This window comes from Sinohyriopsis cumingii, chromosome 1, assembly GCF_028554795.1.
Source record: "Sinohyriopsis cumingii isolate HCF-2022 chromosome 1, ASM2855479v2, whole genome shotgun sequence".
Taxonomy (NCBI): Eukaryota; Metazoa; Mollusca; class Bivalvia; order Unionida; family Unionidae; genus Sinohyriopsis; species Sinohyriopsis cumingii.
The window spans coordinates 20,800,600-20,819,720 of NC_142961.1; the positions used below are offsets into that span (position 1 = coordinate 20,800,600).

At 35.2% G+C, this 19,121-nt stretch overlaps 1 protein-coding gene across 1 annotated transcript in view; it reads left to right on the forward strand.

The window, feature by feature from the left end:
- The first annotated feature begins 8,098 nt into the window (after window positions 1-8,098).
- Window positions 8,099-19,121, forward strand: part of LOC149806527 (intraflagellar transport protein 74 homolog) — a 99,509-nt gene continuing 88,486 nt past the window's right edge. The window contains exons 1-3 of the mRNA XM_089954196.1: window positions 8,099-8,194; window positions 15,542-15,600; window positions 16,896-16,942. Coding sequence (XP_089810322.1) covers window positions 8,193-8,194; window positions 15,542-15,600; window positions 16,896-16,942 — 108 coding nt within the window. The 5' untranslated portion in view covers window positions 8,099-8,192. The remainder of the gene's footprint in view (window positions 8,195-15,541; window positions 15,601-16,895; window positions 16,943-19,121) is intronic.

The following is a 19,121-nucleotide window of genomic DNA, read 5'->3' on the forward strand; positions in this document are numbered from 1 at the left end:
AATTCTTGCGTTGAAATATACCCATACCTATGACGATGCTGAACAATTAATGAATAATTGTTTTACCGTTCAGTCAGTTGCTGCCTACGCTGCTCAGAAGGAACATTCATGGAAACCAACAAGACTGGAATTTCTTGAAGAAATACAACGCAGTTGTGTTGAATACGGACATGGTGGATTATGGAATACCAGATACGATTATAAAGATGTTATCTCGGTTGATATGGTTGTATGTTATCCCGGACGTTTTCTTGGAATGGGAGAGTGTTCGAAATATTTTGAGCGATTAGGACATCCAGCACACGAGACCATTACCAGATTTTGACTTGACTGGATTCACTTGTATCGAGTCATTTAAGTTTGCTGAAAATCTTCATCCAATTTGTTTTGTCTGATTTGGTAAACACTTTTCAGAGAAAATGTGGGCGCCAATAATTTTATTACGATATATGCTTGATGTAAATATAGTGATATCGTTGGTTGTAAGTGAAGCAATAATATCAAATCGTCCGCAGAAACAAGTTTGGTTACCTCAACAAAAGAAATATTCTGACGATGAAAGTCCCGATATAACTGATTTCGAGAATAAAATCGCAAAAGATCTTGGCAGAAATATAATTGGCAAATTTACCCAAGGATGGTCATATGATCATAAACGACACTGTACACGATTCATTGTAGATTATACTGAACGTATATAATTACTGATACAACGAAGAGAAACACATTTATAAGTCGAACTAATGTTAACTGATCGGACGGAACTAAATTAGGTACAATTGTGAGTTACACTGATGGTGGGTCACCGCAGTTTACCCATTTAAGATCTTCAATGCTCGCGTACTTTTCGATGATAAATAGATTTACTGGTCCTGCTGTTAAAATCGCCACAGATTCATTTGATATCAATATTAAAAAAAGAAACACAAGATTGCATGAACAACTACATATCGGCGCTAATGCATCATGGGGCGAATGGGGAACGAAATAAATAAAGATGCTTAGTTATTCTGAATCTGCCGACATTGAAATCAAGGATATATATTAAAAAATAATCACATATCAGAATTATCATCTGCACCATCGGTATATAATCATGTGACCAGATATAAAACTGTTTACTTAAACGGACCGGGATTTTCTGGTAAAACAACACGTGTGATCGATTTATTTCGTCAGTGTTCTTCAAACTCTGTTGATATAATTGTGTTAATTACTACACATAGATTCGCCAGATGAAATGAACGAACGAGGAGTTAAATATCATACTTATCATAGCTGTTTCCGATGGAAGGGAGGTACATGGACTCCTGAACGAATGAGCGAAAAATATATTGCAGAGATTATTATCTAGGATGAAGTATGTTCCGTTTCATTAGAAACGTTAAAATAGTTATTGATTGGTTGTTGACAAAAAAATACTGCTGTGATAATGTGTGGTGATCATTTTCAACCGCTACTTTTGTTAGATTCTCTCCGCATGAATGGCTGAAAAAATTAGTAGATTATTATTAGGAAATAACTGATGATCATAGAACGATTGATCCAGAATTAAGAGAGCTTACGAAATTAATCAGACTACAACGAAAAAAATTCAGTGTGAAATAATGCGTGGGTAATTTCAGAAACTCGTATAGACAATTTTCTGCAAGTGTTAAGACCAGATGATTTTGTAGTTGCACGTAGAAAGATAGTTCGTGATACACTTCAACAACAATTTTTTTCTGTTACACAAAGTAAAGTTTTCAAATCTACCTGTACCATTATGTTATCGCCAAGCAGATACTCGACGGCAAAATATCGACGTTGAAATTCGAGAACGCTTGGTAGAACCAAGGAAACAAAATCTTGTGTTAAATGATATTGTTTTAGTTCCTGTCGGTGTTGTTGAGAGAGCGCGTTAGCAATGGACAAAACCCCATGGACGCTAGGAAATGGTATAACGATTCGTTCGTCACAAGGATTAACCATTTCTGATGCAAATATTTGGTTTGTTGATGATCGTTTTGAGTGGTCAAACTTTGTAGGTTTCATAGAAATCTCACGAGTAATTTCATTATTTAACGCAGCTATTACGCCTGGTAGTCTTGTAACCCATTCACGAGATCTCTTATCTTTCTGAATTATTTCCCTCGCTTACTGATATCCAAACAATCTCTCAGCAAGTGTTCGATTAAATCGTTCAACACTTGCCTGATCGCGATGAATTGCCATCGTCTGATTTTGATGGTATGTTTTTTTCATCAGAGATGATACTGCACCAAGAAATTCCTTGCCAGGATCAACCTTTAGTAAATGTGGCCATCGTAGACCACATTGTGGTCCGGATCCTCGTTGATAAGTTCGTTCAAAAGCAGATGCAACTTCAGCTGATGTTCTAGTTGATATTGGTTCTGCTTCTTTATATCTACTTGCAACGTCAACGACAGTTAGCGTGTATTTGTATGTACGTGATTGACGTCTATGTGTTTTAATAGTATCATAAGGTAGAAACAAAATATCTGCCTGATGAACTTCATTATTAGCGCTGGCATCAAAATGTGCTTACTGAATTTATTAAGGTGGTGGTAGATAGATTTGCCATATTGCCTGTCGTGCTAAACATTTTGCAGCAACATAACGTGTGACATTTGCTGCATCTGCAATTTTACTAATCGCTGCTCTGCCTTTCCAATATAATCTTGGGTTATAATAAATCGATTCTATTATAATAATAATTGGTTGATTAATTACTGGCCTCTAATACTAGTTTAATTTTCATCGCAGATTTTAATAGGAAGCTAGCAAGTTTTTCTCCGAGAGATTTATATTTTATGGAATTTAACGAGTGAATCAACTTCACATTTGCAATATGTCGTTGTTGTAAATTCTTACTTTTATACGCTACATCAATCGCATTTATTGGATATTCTCCAGGTTTTGGTTGATCTCCCTCGTCAAGTCGGATATCAAGTCGGGTTCCATGACCACAACAATTATATACAGAAAGATGTTTTTCTCCTGGATACTTAGCCCATTTAGCTCCTGGTAATTTTCTTAACGAAGCAGAGATATCACCACCTGTCATCGTACGAGACGAAATAAATTTATACTTTTTGACCACATTTTCACACAATTGCCTGTAAGTGCACGTTCTTTTTAAATATTATTATTATTATTACTATTTTGGTTAATCCACTTGTGAAAGTGAGTGCTCCTTATCTCTCCTTTCTGCTTTACTGCTAATAATGATGCAGCGAGTGTACCTACCTAGGGATCTCATCGATGCATTCGTAAACCATGTTGAATACCACTGGTTCATGGAGATGTACTGTAACGCATATTTGATTTAATTATTTCTGTTTTAATTTATATTTATTTCAATTTAATTGTTTGTCCGGTTGTTGTTTTTTAATTGTATTTTTCGTTACATGATATTGTAATGCAAATGCATTCACTACAGATGATACTTTTTTAAAAATAGTTTGACCTTGACTCTTAGTTTATAAACACCAGGTGTTGATCTAAATCCTGACCTTGTTTCAAAATTTGTAGCAACCTTCGTAAACAATTTCTATTTTATTTTAAAATGATTCTTTGTTTCCAAGGTCATGATGGAACTTTGTTTTTAAGATATAAACAAATTTGTTTTTTATTTTTATTTGTTAGAGTAAAAATGGTTGGTTTTCGTTAGGGTCACACTGGGTAAACGTGATGTATAACAAGTACTTGCTTCTATAAACTTCCAGAAGATGATAACGTGATCCTTGTTTGCGTTTTAGAAAGCCCATATAACCCATGTTTTGGAAAATTAATATCAGTAGAAGCAGCGTTGTTAAAGTGTTTGTTGTATGTTGTGCTGTTTTGAGTTATTTCAAATTGATTGGTTTGGAGTTATTTCAAATTACTTGGATTCAAAAGGATTAATTCTTTTACTTTTCTGGAAAATACGTGTGCTCATGTAGTATTGTGGAACAAGGGCAGTTTTTATAAAAATTTATTCAGCATCAAAACCTGAGTGATAATTCTTATTTCTACAAGGAACTGTAGACTTCAACACTACAGATTGCAGCATACGTCAGCGTCTTCCATCTTGGATTCTTCGTCTGGATTCGAATGTGAAATCAGTAGAACAGTTTGTTATTAGGGCTACTAAAATTTCATTCTCGGATTATTTTTGGATCATTTTTGGATTTGAGTCTATAAAACCGCAAGTTCATATATTTTTTCATTTTTACAGATTTTTTCCAGGGAAATAAATTTTTGTATTTTAAAAGCTTGTTGTTTTCACTCTTTCTTGTGTTACTGTTTATTCGAGCCGTTACAAGTGATATAATATGTACAAATCAATGAAGAATACACGTTTCCTGTGGCCTTGCCTGGCGTTTGTGACTGAAAATCGATTGAAGTCGCTCAAACGATAGCCTAAAGATCTGGATGAAATGCTTAGTACCAAATCGTTACCCACAGCCGGATTTGTCTACTCGGGACGAGAACACCGAGTAAAGTGTTTCAGTTGTGTCGTGAAGATCCTCGAATGGGAGTATAAAGACTCGATTTTCCTGGAACGTGCCAGATAATCTCAGCGCTGTTACTACTTACGGTCAGACGTTGAGCAACTATCCATTAAACAGAAGAATGCTGCTGCTATGACTTCTACATAAAATGTGGCAGTGGTACACATAAATCCAGACAGCACAGAGTTAAAAGTTTACAAAACATTATTAAACATAAACATCGTCTCAAGAAGAGACCTTTTAATTTGTGTGATGTGTGACTTAGATAAACATCGTCTCAAGAAGAGACATCTCACTGTGTGTGATGTGTGACTTAGATATACATCGTCTCAAGAAGAGACCTCTCACTGTATGTGATATGTGACTTAAATAAACATCGCCTCAAGGCGAGACCTCTCACTGTGTGTGGTGTGTGACTCAGATAAACATCGTCTCATGAAGAGACCTCTCACTGTGTGTGATGTGTGACTTAGATAAACATCGCTTTAGTAAGAGACCTCTCACTGTGTGTGATGTGTGACTTAGATAAACATCGTCTCAAGAAGAGACCTCTCGCTGTATGTGATATGTGACTTAGATAAACATTGTCTCAAGAAGAGACCTCTCACTGTGTGTGATGTGTGACTTTGATAAACATCGTCACAAGATGAGACCTCTCACTGTATGTGACTAAGAGACTTAGTGAGTGATCGGGCCATATATCGACTGGAAAAAGAATATTCCCCGAAAACCAAGGTATTTATGTGAATGACTAGTTTAGGAGCATATGCAGAATCTACCTTTTGGAGCTACGAGAACACATTTACAAAGAGTTCTCAAGATACAAGTGACGCAAGCTCATAATCATTTCTCGATTTTTAAACTATTTCTAGTTTACTGATATTTTAAAAATGATTACTAAAAAATGGCTGTCAAAGACACTAAATGCTTTACTGTTATAAAGCTCGCAATGCCATGACCTATGTCATCAGTCCGGTTGAGAACTGTGATGTGCTCCTCCGTTTGAAGAAGACATGTGTCAAACATTACCCATGTTTCATACTTACCAAGAAATTGTATAACTGGCTATATAAACAAATTTACGACTGGAAAAAATGAACGTGACTGAACAAGTTTTGGCTACGATACTTAGCTGCAGGAAGTAGCTATGCCAAAGACACCGTGTCAGTAATCCAAGAAAAGAAGTTAACTTAGAACCAGTGCAAGAAGTGAACATAAAATTAAAGACAATGTTGGAAACACTGGCAGAAGAAGAATCCGAAATAGAGGAAGAACTATTACAAGTCAGTGAGAGTACCATTGTACAAGTAGAAAATAACGAAGAGGAAAAAACATTCCCCAAGAAATCAGAGACAACGAATTCACGGAGACAAGACACCAGATGAGATACATGTAGTTATAGATCGAGACTTGAGCGTTGGTGATTTTAATTTTTGCTTCATTCATGTACGGAGTTATTTATGCTTTACGTGCATTCATGTTTTAATTCTTGAAATGTAACGGTTACGATGTAATTTTTAGGAATTTTTTGAAAGTATGATTTTTGGAGTTGTAACTTGAATTCATATAATTATAATAAAAGTATCATTTTTGGAATTGTAATTCAAATTCACATAAGAAAGAAAATGATTGTTAAAATTTTGGTATTGACTGGTTTTACAACAAAGCCATCAGTACTACAGCTATATATTGTAAAACAAGTAGATGCTATCATGCACTGTATATTTTGGCTCTATGCCAGCTTCATTATAAGACAACGGGAGGTATCTAATAAAATTATATTCAGCACAAGCTATGATTTACAAATTCCCAGACACTGATGTAAAACTAAAGCTTGTCAGGGCCTAAGTGTACACGGAGCGTTTTCTGACCAAGCCAGGTATCGTTGAAGCATGATGGGTAATTCAAGGTTGATGTTAAGCTGGAGATTGTAAGGCATGCTTTGTTATGGTAAAGCCAACGTCGCCCATAATAGGGATAATTATATATACCCTACGCCCTCACGGCTTCGTCAAGAATTGCTGCCGTAAACTTAGACCTTGACTTCCAGTTTTCCAGGTAAGAGTAATGTAATTAGTTATAGAGATTTTTCTGTGTAACGCAGCCAGAGAGTATTTCATCTGCCTCTGGAAAACTTGTAGCATATTATTATCATTATTATTATTATTACAATATTAATTTTTAAATATAGTGTTTCTTGGAGTGTTTAAATTTATTTAGAATTTGTGCTATTTAGAAATGGTTTGCCACCAACTACATGTTACAGATAATTTATTTAAAAATAAAATACCTTCGATCACATAGGAAATACTATTCTATTTTATAATTAAAATTTAATAAAACGCATTGGTTGAAAACAACCTTGGCATTAGTTTGTAATATTTTACTCGAGCATTTTTGCACTATTAGCAGTTTATTTGGCTTTTAATTGTGAAATACGGAAATTATAGCATTGTGTTAAATTGGTTAATTGTAATTAAATGAAACGATTTTATTATATATTTTAAACGAACTGTGTGTAATTTGTCTTCGATATCCCCTGTAGTTTTGTTTAATTTTAATCAGGAATTGATGCCGTACACTTAGGCTTTAACTTTCTGTTTTCCAGTTCGAAACCTCTTCGCACATGCTAACGATGTTAACACCTATATCGCTAGAGTGACACCGCCACTTAAGGAAGTCAGAATGACACATTTCTTTTTCTCTGTTTCGATCTGAGAGTCATTCATCTATAAATTGGAAAATGATGAAAATACCTTTTTTTTCAATAAATTGACCATCACAAAATAGGTTAAAATATCCATTAACTGTGGGGGAAAAGAATTATTAAAATAACCTTTATCGTTAAATAACTATGTTTGTTTTGTTTGTTTGTTTCTTTTTTTTTTTTTTAAAGTTGTTAATTGCTGGACGGAGTGGTTCAGGCAAAACTATCCAATGCTTGATCAAACACAAAACACACTTGTTTGATCATCCACCCTAATATATCGTGTGGCATTCGTACACATTACTCCAAGAAAGTCAAGGATAATCCATTTAGTTTCCTTGCAATGACGATGATGTCGTGTTTGACTTTGGTAAATACAGCAGAAATAGTTCCAACCATGGGTGCCATCACATAGGAGTCTTGGCCTACATCCGTAAAACTTAATAGCTTACCACTACACAGTTGCCCTCTCCCTCTCTCCATGGAACCGCGGGAGCCCGTGATTCCATCTAACTTATTAAATCCAAAATGTAAAGAAATATTATTATTTTTCTGGTTTGTAGAAAGAAAGATTTTATTATATTTATTATATTAGCTACACAAAATTAATTATCTTAAGGTAGAAGCAAATTCTAGTTCTAAAGAAAATCCCACCCCCACCGACAATGAAAAATAGGGTCAGCATATGAATTAATCGGTCAATAGTTGTTCGTTTGACTTTCTATTTACTATTTTAATGTAGCTTCTTTTCTCATTAGCCATCCAATACTCGTTATACATAATTTGTCACTATAAGAAAGCATATAGTATTCAGATCGGTGACGTTAAGTACAAATGTCCGTTCGTTAAGATTAACAAGGGAAACAACTCTTGCGAAACTCTTTAATTCTCGCGTCTAACATTTCCGCAATTCCAGAAAACATTCCAGTCGACTGTCGTTGTTCGGTGTTAATAGTTGTGAAATTTTTATGTTTAGAACTTGAGAAACCATGTAAGTCGTGCTCAGAAACTTTTATTAGTATGGCTTTAATGTTTATCCATTGTTAAACATGTTTAGATTGACATGAATCTTTTTGTTTTAATTGAAAAAGTTTTTTGAAGTGACACCTGTTTCCGTTGCTAATGAAGCTGTGTCTTGCTTTTCCCTGGTCCAGTAAATAAGACATCACCTTGCAGTGTTTTACAGGGGTGCACCACCACCCCGCCCTTTTAAATATCATTGCGAAAGTCTTATTTATAGGGCTGTGTGTTCTATCTTCACAAAATCGTAAAAATAACAACCGTTCCATCTCGAGAGAAAAGAGTGAGATGGTGGTATTTACCATTGACTATTTCTGGCAGAATTTCCACACCCTCAGTACGGTGTTTAATTTGGTATGTGGCTGAGTCAGGCTTTGTATAGGTTGAAGTGACTACAACACTTGCTGGTCATGGAGTTTATTTATTTTTATTAATAAACAGGAAACATACGGGTTAAACCTAAAACAAAACAGAACAAATACTAAATGTACAGTACTACAAATGAGACAAATAGAATACACAACCCGCATGCTAGTGTATGTATGTATGTATGTATGTAAAATGATTATTGTATGGTTCCTCTGAAGATGAGAGAAGTGCCAAGGGCTTTTGTTAGTTGGCGCATGGGATCAACATTAGCACCCTCTTCATGCACAAACGTGATCAGTCACTTGCTCACTTACATGCTCATTCATGACACACATGTACCAATTCCCAGATCCCATTCTGGATGTACCAGTTGGTGTTTCCAAGATGCCAAAGTCTGTGTAGAATTATGCATACTTTTAATTTTTTGGACAGCTGAGTCTGCATGGTTCACGTGTTTTTTGTTTTTTTATTGGGGAAATTCTTTCTAATTTGATCCGTTTCTGTGATGCAAGCATCATGTAGCATACAAACTTTCAAACAATGTTCAAGCAGTTGTAATGGAATTAGGTAAAGCTGCATAGAAATGTTAGCAGCCAAGGAGATTAAGATGCTTTTTTAATTGATTGTCAGTTCCTAATATTCATTTCATGAAAAGATTAATTTCTTGTTTGTGTGATTTTATTAACACTTTGTTAAACATTACTCAACAGAGTTTTAATCAATCATGTCCTGGCTCCTTGGAATTTTACCTTCCTTTTAAGATGTATACTCGCTGGAATTTTACTTACCTTTTAAGATGCATACTCATTTCATAGTGCTATGAAATATAGTCTATAAAAAGGATTGGTTATTTTAGCAAATTCGGTATGAGAAATGACAGCATATATTCCCTAATGCTCTTTTTGGCATGCTTTAAATCAGATGACCCCATATATCATTTAGTATGACAAATAAACTTTAATTTAGCATTCCTAAAGCTTTTCTTATATCTATCATGATTTGCTCTTTTTATAAAATAATTTCTCAAAGTGAAAAGAATTCAGTTGGGAAAAATAATGATGACATTGTAATAGCTTTGTTTACTTGTAAATAAAAGAATATTAGATTTAGCTTATGACTGTTTTTTTAAGCATCTAGTTGCCAATGTGCATATAGAAGGCTTTGAGGCACATCTACTAGATATGAAGGCCATTTTGAAAGCCTTTCACTTCTGCCAGGAATATTTTAATGGAAGAAGGGTCCTCTTTCTATCAGACAATTCCACTATTGTGGCTTACCTCAAATGGAAAGGCTGAACCAAGTCCCCAGATCTTTGCATCCTGGTTTGGTACTTTCTAAAGTGGTGTCATCAAGGATGACTAAGCATACAAGCAGATTCTTTGTCCCAGGACAATCAACTAATAAAGACAAAATGGTCTCTTCATCACTCGGTTTTCACTCAAATATGTGCCTAATGAGACTGTCCATTGGTGGACCTGTTTGCAGCAAGGTGGAATAATAGACTCCTAACTTGTCTCACCAGCGCTGGAGCCAAAAAGCCTGGGCAGTTGATGTGCTATCTATAGATTGGAACAGTCTGGATGCATATGATTACCCTCCAGTATTTCAGTATTTTTTATTCCAGAGGTGATACAGAAAGTAAAAGAGTGTCATCTCATCCTCATTGAACCATTCAGATGAGAGAAGTCAATGACTTCATCAATCTTGCAATGATATTTCTCAAAAAATAATAAAAATTTCCCTGCTCAAAACAACCACAACAGCAGTTGTTTCATTCCAACCCAGAAATAGTTAACCAACATATCTGGATCATTTTACACAGACCCTAAAAAATAGACTGTTCTTACAAGCAGTCATTGAGAGAATCAAGCAAGAAAGCCCTCACTTTGAAAGCATGCAAAGGCAAATGGCAAAGTTTAACACAGTAGTGTACAAAAGAACACATCATACCACTCCAGGTATCTATTACTCAGATAGTTTATTTCCTCTACTTGCTCTTCAAAGAGAGAAAGTCAGCACAGAGTATGATAAAAGGTTACTGCTCCACAATCACTGACATGTTTCACCATCATTGAAGAGTGGATATTGGGCAAAACAAAGACTTATCTGACCTTCTCTCCAACTTCGGTTATACATGGCCAAAAATATTGGCTCTATGCCCAAAGTTGAACCTATGGGTAATAACCTGGTTAAACAAGGCACTGTTTGAACCGCTTTTAAGGGCATCACTGTGTCACCTTTCATACAAGATCCTGCTTCCTCATTGCATGAGCAACGGTTGACAGAATTAGCAAATTACATACCCAGTCATGGACCCAAATTACATGCAGTTCCAACAAGACAGGTCAGTGTCACTCATGACATCACCCTCTTTTATCGCCAAGAACAGGCTTCTTTCCTTGTGTAGCTTGACCTTTATAATGAAACCACTGTCTCTTCTGGACACTTCAGCTCAAGGCCATGTACAAGGCCCAGTATGAGCTTTAAAGTGTCATCTTAATAGGACAGAGACTCTTTGTTGATGGAGATCATGACTATTTTTACCTCTCTAGAAAGAACAGGAAGATATATCAGCACAAACTCTTCATTCTGGATAAAGTGGGTTATTCACTTTGCGTATTGAGAAATAACCCGAGCTTAAATTAAATTATTCTGCGTTTTGGCTCACAAGCAATGGACACCAGCATATCATTTGACCAGGACTGTTCTCTAACTGACATTGTTCAGGCCTTAGGATGGAGATTGGAATCCACATTCTCCAGCTTTTGTCTCAGAGATCTTTCACCCCAAATCTTGATCTGGTAGGACCTGTATCCATGACACAGCATGTAACCTTTCCAGGTTACTTGACAGCTTCTTAAGACATGGCTTCATGATTCTGCTTTATTTGCTGGAGGAAAATTTTTCATTATTTGAAACCGCTCTGAGACAGATGGAGTCTTCCCCAGTTGGGTTATCAAGAAGCTGTCTCTGGGGTAAGGAGATGTATCTCCCTCCACCTTTTACCTATTATCCTAAGATATTATGACTGGGTAATGTATTTAAGAAGAAACCAATTTTTTCTAGTAAATGTAGACATCAGCACACACTGTATTTGAACAGGGAATACCTTACCTTTTCTTTTTTTCTGTCCTTTTTTACTGAATTGGCTGTTGGTGATCTCTAGTTATGCATGATTTGTTTGAGTGGGGAACTATATACAGTAATGCTCTGGTAGAGGTTACATTTAGAAAAAGCTCTAAGGCAGTTCACACCAATGTAAATCTAAACCATGTGGTCAGTACCTGTGTATGAGTTACGTTTAGAGGGATTGATACTGAATATATGTTAGGTTAATAACTTGTGAACTAGATTGTTTATCAAAAGAATTAAACATAATAAAATGCATTTGGTGTTTGCTGAAATTTGAATACTGGAACATTTAGTGTTGTGGAAGTTGAAATACAGGTATTTTTGTAATGTCAGTATGGACTTGTCTATGTTTGTTATATTAGTGGAAGTTATCTAAGTCACAATACTGGTGCTCTAGTATTTTCTATATAATAATGCTCGCTACCTAGTATTATTCACTGTACCAACACAATTTCACAGTAAACTGTACCCTACTGAATAATACTAGACATTTAGTATAATTGTACCATACTGAACAGTACTAGACATCTGGTATTGTACCATACTGTACAGTACTATACATCTAGTATTGTACCATACTGAACAGTACTATACATCTAGTATTGTAACATACTGAACAGTACTAGACTTTTAGTATTGTACCATACTGAATAATACTAGACATCTAGTATTGTACCATACTGAACAGTACTAGACTTTTAGAATTGTACCATACTGAACAGTACTAGACTTTTAGTATTGTACCGTACTGAATAATACTAGACATCTAGTATTGTACCATACTGAACAGTATTAGACATCAAGTATTGTACCATACTTAACAGTACTAGACTTTTAGTATTGTACCATACTGAACAGTACTAGACATCTAGTATTGTACCATACTTAACAGTACTAGACATCTAGTATTGTACCATACTGAATGATACTAGACATCTAGTATTGTACTACACTGAACAGTACTAGACTTTTCGTATTGTATCATACTTAACAATACTAGACATCTAGTATTGTATCATACTTAACAGTGCTAGACTTTTAGTATTGTATTATACTTAACAGTACTAGACATCTAGTATTGCACCATACTGAACAGTACTAGACATCTAGTATTGTCTCTGGAGCCATGAGTACTGGTTATAATTGTAAATAGTACTGGATAATACCTCATAATATTGTCTAGTACATGTATTGTCAATATATCCAATTGTAAATGAAATACTGGTAGACCCTGCTCTGCCATCGCATAACATACTGCCAGTTCAGGAACTGGGTTTTTATTCTACTGACTACTAGTAACATATTGTATAGACCCAGATCTGCAGATACATTATACATGTCAGATCTGGGTCTATGCTATTTACAGTTGGATCTGACTTATAAACAACTATACATGATATGAGTATTTGTTGGCGAGATTTTGTTTCTCCAAAAATACTGGGCTGGAGTTATTTTTAGAGAAAAAATGTTTCATTCTAATATTTCAGATGTGTCCATTCTGAAATGGGAGACAAAGTGGTCATTGAAAAAAAATGCTAGAATCTTATATTTGATAACTGTTGTAATAGTTGTATACTTGTATGTCCAGTATTGTCAGTGATACTTGTATGTCCAGTATTGTCAGTGATGCTTGTATGTCCAGTATTGTCAGTGATACTTGTATGTCCAGTGTTGTCAGTGATACTTGTATGTCCAGTATTGTCAGTGATACTTGTATGTCCAGTATTGTCAGTGATACTTGTATGTCCAGTATTGTCAGTGATACTTGTATGTCCAGTATTGTCAGTGATACTTTATGTCCATTATTGTCAGTGACACTTGTATGTCCAGTATTGTCAGTGATACTTGTATGTCCAATATTGTCAGTGATACTTGTATGTCCAGTATTGTCAGTGATATTTGTATGTCCAGTATTGTCAGTGATACTTGTATGACCAGTATTGTAGCCATGTGCTACAGGTAATTTGTGTTAGTGATGGATAACTTGGGTTTGAGAGACTGAGGAGAAATCTTGTCAGACATTTTGGAGGGTCTCTTTCTGTTTAATTTTTGTTGACACATTTGAGAAATCTTGTAGTGGAAAAGTAAAACTTCCTTAAAAATACCTCTTGTCTTTGAGACCTCTTTCAGAGATGCCACTTTGATCCACGTTGTCATTCTTTGTTGACACATGGCATCCATATCTGGCCAAAACAGTATATATCAATCCTCCATCTGATTGTATGAAACTGAAAAATGCTGATCAGATCAAATGGCTCATTTACATAAATAATTGTTAATAATCACAACAGCCTCCATAGCAAATAACACATATTGCATGTCAGTTTATCTGATTCAGACTGTTCACACACTGATTTTTTAAGGAATGTGGACTTCATAGATGTTGTCATAGTTAATACCAGTATGCAGTCTAGCTGTTTCAGTGATCAATTGATTTAGGTTGCTAAGGGCAGTAACTCTGCAAGATGGCACTTTTCAGCATGGAATACAATAATCAACTTTGGCCAGCAAATATGCCTTGGTACTTGTATTTTAAAATGCTCATGGTGGTGCTCTATAGTTTCGTATTTTGCATAGGGTTAGAATTTTGATGAAAAAGAATTTTCCTGGGTTTTCTCAGTGGTTATACTAGCTATTTAAAAAAGACCTTGTATATCTTAGGTATAATTCAAAAGACCTTTAATTCCCTTTATTTTGGTGTATGATTGATGGCTCTAATATGGGTTATAGAGTATACAGCTTGGCCTTACTCCTGAAGTGCACCTTTCAAAAAAGTGGTCATTTTCACTTCCTGAACTTCAGAGGTAAATTGTATTAAAACAAGAGCTGATAACTTTTTTTCACATTATATATGTTTGGTAATTCATTCATTGCACTTTCAGAAGATGGTATTGTTTAGTCTGGCAAAATTCATTTTCCCTATTTTAATAGCTGCTATGGATAGTGTACTTTAGACTAATTCAGTCTAATTTTTTAGCATAAGGAGCACTCATTTTAGTTAGCAGCATGCTTAGATCATGTACAATTTCCAAAAGTACAATATCCAAAGAAATATCATCCACATTACATTAATGTAGCATAGAGGCATGCCAGATGCAAACAACTTCACCTTATATACATCACTCTTTCAAAAGTACATAATAACTGGTGAGCGCCCCCCATGTATCCCCCTTTCATATTAATGATCTCAGTCAATGTATGGCTTTTTTGTAGTTAAATTTAAATGTTTATACATTCATACAGTATATGAATAAGAAGAAATATGGATCAAACCATGCACAAAATAGACTCATCATGCCAGTAAACCATAGTGTTAGCCTAGCTAATAAGGATGATTTGCCTATTCCAGCATTTTCTAAACTTTACTTATAAAGGTCTTGCAGGCTTTATTTCTGGAACTGTTAAAGCTTCGGGTTTGTATAAACATATGGTGAAATAAGACAATGTTTGTGTGAGACACAGAAGAGTATTGTAGACTTTTCTATTTTAAAGGTGAGACACAGAAGAGTATTGTAGACTTTTCGATTTTAAAGGTGAGACACAGAAGAGTATTGTAGACTTTTCTATTTTAAAGGTGAGACACAGAAGAGTATTGTAGACTTTTCTATTTTAAAGGTGAGACACAGAAGAGATTGTAGACTTTTCTATTTTAAAGGTGAGACACAGAAGAGTATTGTAGACTTATCTATTTTAAAGGTAGCCATTTGATGACTTAATGTAGATGATTTTCTAAAACATTTTTTACTGATGTTTAAAATATTTTCATTCCCCACATTTCTGTCCACAGTTTAATAGTTACTGTTTTCTTCTCTCTCAGGAATCTACCACCAACCAGTGTAGGTAGGCCCAAGACGGGGGCCAGGCCTTTGGGTACTGGTAAGCAGTTTATCAATCACAGCATGCTTTACTACCCTTGTTGTACTTACTTTTGTTTTCACTTTATTACATATGATGTACTTGCTTTTCTTTTCATTTACTACCCTTGTTGTAATTGTTTTTCTTTTAATTTACTAAAAACATCAGTCATTAGTAATCATTGTTATTTTAATGATATGTAAGATGATTTATTACTAAGATTAACTACCATTATTCTACTTTATAACCCTAATTAATTCAGTTAGAGTTGTTATTGGAGAGATTTCTCAATAGTCGCCACACTTATTGTGAGAAAAACCAGACTATCACGTCATACTGCCTATGCATGTGTGTGTTTGTTTATAATGCCTTGGTTCAAGATAGGAACATCAGGCCTTTGGAACATGATTGTGGGGGTAGGTTTGGATATGTACACATTGATATTAGAGATGGGTTAGGAGTAAGGGTTAGTTTTGGATTTAAACTTGAAATAACTCCAAAATTATGTGACCAAAATGTCCAAGAAATGGCTTGTTTTGTGATCACTGAGCATGATAACTGACCAAAGTGTCAATACATGTTGGGGGTGCATGGGCAGGGGGTTTAGAATGAGACCCCATGGTCATGCCTTGGGTGTGGTGGAAAGGGGCAGCGGGTTAGAATGAGGTGCCTTGGTCATGCCTTGGGTGTGGTGGAGTAGTGCAGGGGGTTAGAATGAGGTGCCTTAGTCATGCCTTCTGTCCTACTTGTGTGGCCTCAGGGTGACAGCTTAGAAATCATTGAGACCCTCAATCTGTGATCACACTTACTGAGTATTGAAAAGTGAAAATAATATGTCCATTATATTAGCTTTTATAAAAGATTGTCAGGAGAAAAATAAATATCCAGGCTTGAAAGAAAAGTTGAAAGGAAAAAAGGTTTGAAAGATACTTAAAATGTAAAGTTATGCTATGATAGCTTGCATTTATTCCAGCACATTTAAGTTCTATGTGAGTTATGAATATTTTAAACTTTCTATGAAAATATTGATTGATGACATTATAATGTAATTATATTATGATGATGACTAAGAAATATTTGCTTTACTTATGTTCATACAATTATCATCCACCCATCCATCAGTATATATATCTCTCCATCTAAACATAAACACTTTCAAGTTTGAATACAATGAATGTGATTTGGGATTTGAATTTAGGGTCATCGATTTTGAGTTGGGTGCACGGGACACACCAAATGTCTTGTTATTATTATCTGATTACTGTTTTCATTTTTGTAATCACTTTTACATATCAGATATATACATTTTTTTACAGCTGCAGGGAGGCAACCTGGCACAGCAACAAGACTGACAACTGCAATGGTAACTAACTGCCAAAACTTTCTAATTTATACTTACCTTGATTTGGTCTTGTCCAGATATATGTCACTGGGAAGTTTGTCATCAGAATTGCTCAAACATTAGATGGTGAGAAATAACATTTGGTAGGCATTTCCCTCTGTATGTATATGGTACATATAGACTTCATTCTATTTCAAACATTATAGATTTTTCATTTATTTTTTCTTCTAATCTTTGGACATGGATTTTTTTCAGTGGAAACCATGTTGGCATTATTATGCAAAAATTCATTTGGTTAGATTGAATTTTCATGCTAGCTGAATGAGTTTCAGAGATTTAAAATAATGCATGTATCGTTTTACTCATCTTGACTGAGTGCAAAACCACTTGACCTAATGAAAATTAAGTTTGATACGCACATTTCTGTTAATATGAATTTTTTTCCCAAGTTTTTCAGAGTTTTTGGACATAAGAGTTCATTGTTTAAATTTTGTTACTACCATTACACAAAAAACTGCTTACCAAAGGCAGATGAGGGTTGGAGTCAATATATGGATGACATGGTTAACTTTGTGTGGTATAATATGACTTTTGGGAGTTTTAGCACTGTTTTGGATATTGGGACTTTTTTATTTTTTATCTGCGGTGAAGGCATTCATAAACACAAGTATAGTCCCATATATTTTGATATAATGTGCTGTCCAGATAATGAATTTTACAGAACAAAATGGGGTGTTTTCTAGAACTTAAATATTGAGGGAAAATCTTCCTTCCATGCCAAAGAAATGCCAGTATGTCTTTATGTTGGACTGATTCATGAAGAAATATATATGCTGCTAGTAAATGCATGGGAGCTTAACAAGCAATAGAATCTATATTTTTAAGAAGATTTGTATACTGTTCATGGAGGTACACTCTGTTGGTACAATTTTCATTGTCATGACAAATAGTACATTATCAGTTGTCTACTTTCCATATGTACAAAACTGACATTGCACAAACCTAGTTATCACTCACAAAGCATTGTGATAGTCCGATATTGAATACCATATATTTATGCAAGGAAAACCAAATACAAATATTGCATGGTTTATTAGCTAGAACCATAGATGAAGATCAAGCCTCATTCTGATGCAATGTGAAGATGACAATTGGTCCAGAATTACAGATCTCATCAAGTTGACAATTGGTCAAGAATTATAGACCTCATCAAGATGACAATTGGTCCAGAAGTATAGATCTCATCAAGTTGACAATTGGTTCCAAACTATAGATCTCATCAAGGTGACAGTTAGTCCAGAAGTATAGATCTCATCAAGTTTAGGTGAGAAACATTAAAAGGATGAATGACCATGCATCAGATTAAAACTGAAGTAATCAAATGTATGGTTCATAAGTTATGTATGATTGCCAATGCCAGTGTTTGATTTGATTTGAGTTGGTGCTGCAGTTGTTGATAAGTATTACTGAGTTTGACTTAAGCAATCCTAAGTCCTAGAAAAGACCCTTAGTCAATTAATTATTTTAATAAAGGACTAGAAATGGGTCCATAAGACAGGGATGTATCAGGGATATTCTGATTGTCATCCATTCATGTTCTAACTCCTATTAGTAGACAGTGTTTGGATGAACCTTTAAGAAAATGAATGCACTATCCCCCCCCCCAATGTTTAGTGGCATGACATGCATTTTGTTTCCAGCTTGTAATGGTGTCTTAATCTCATACAGTCTCATTCAGCTATTGGCTGCACATGTGTGTGATGGTGTCCTAATCTCATACAGTCTCATTCAACCATTGGCTGCACATGTGTGTGATGATGTCCTAATCTTTTACAGTCTCCTTCAACCATTGGCTGCACATGTGTGTGATGATGTCCTAATCTCATACAGTCTCATTCAGCTGTTGGCTGCACATGTGTGTGATGGTGTTAAAATCTCATACAGTCTCATTCACCTATTGGCTGCACATTTATGTGATGGTGTCCTAATCTCGTACAGTCTCATTCAACCATTGGCTGCACATGTGTGTGATGGTGTCCTAATCTCATACAGTGTCATTAAGTCATTGGATGCACATATGTGTCATGGTGTCCTAATCTCATACAGTCTCATTCAACTGTTGGCTGCACATGTATGTGATGGTGTCCTGATCTCATACAGTCTCATTCAGCCATTGGCTGCACATGTGTGTGATGGTGTC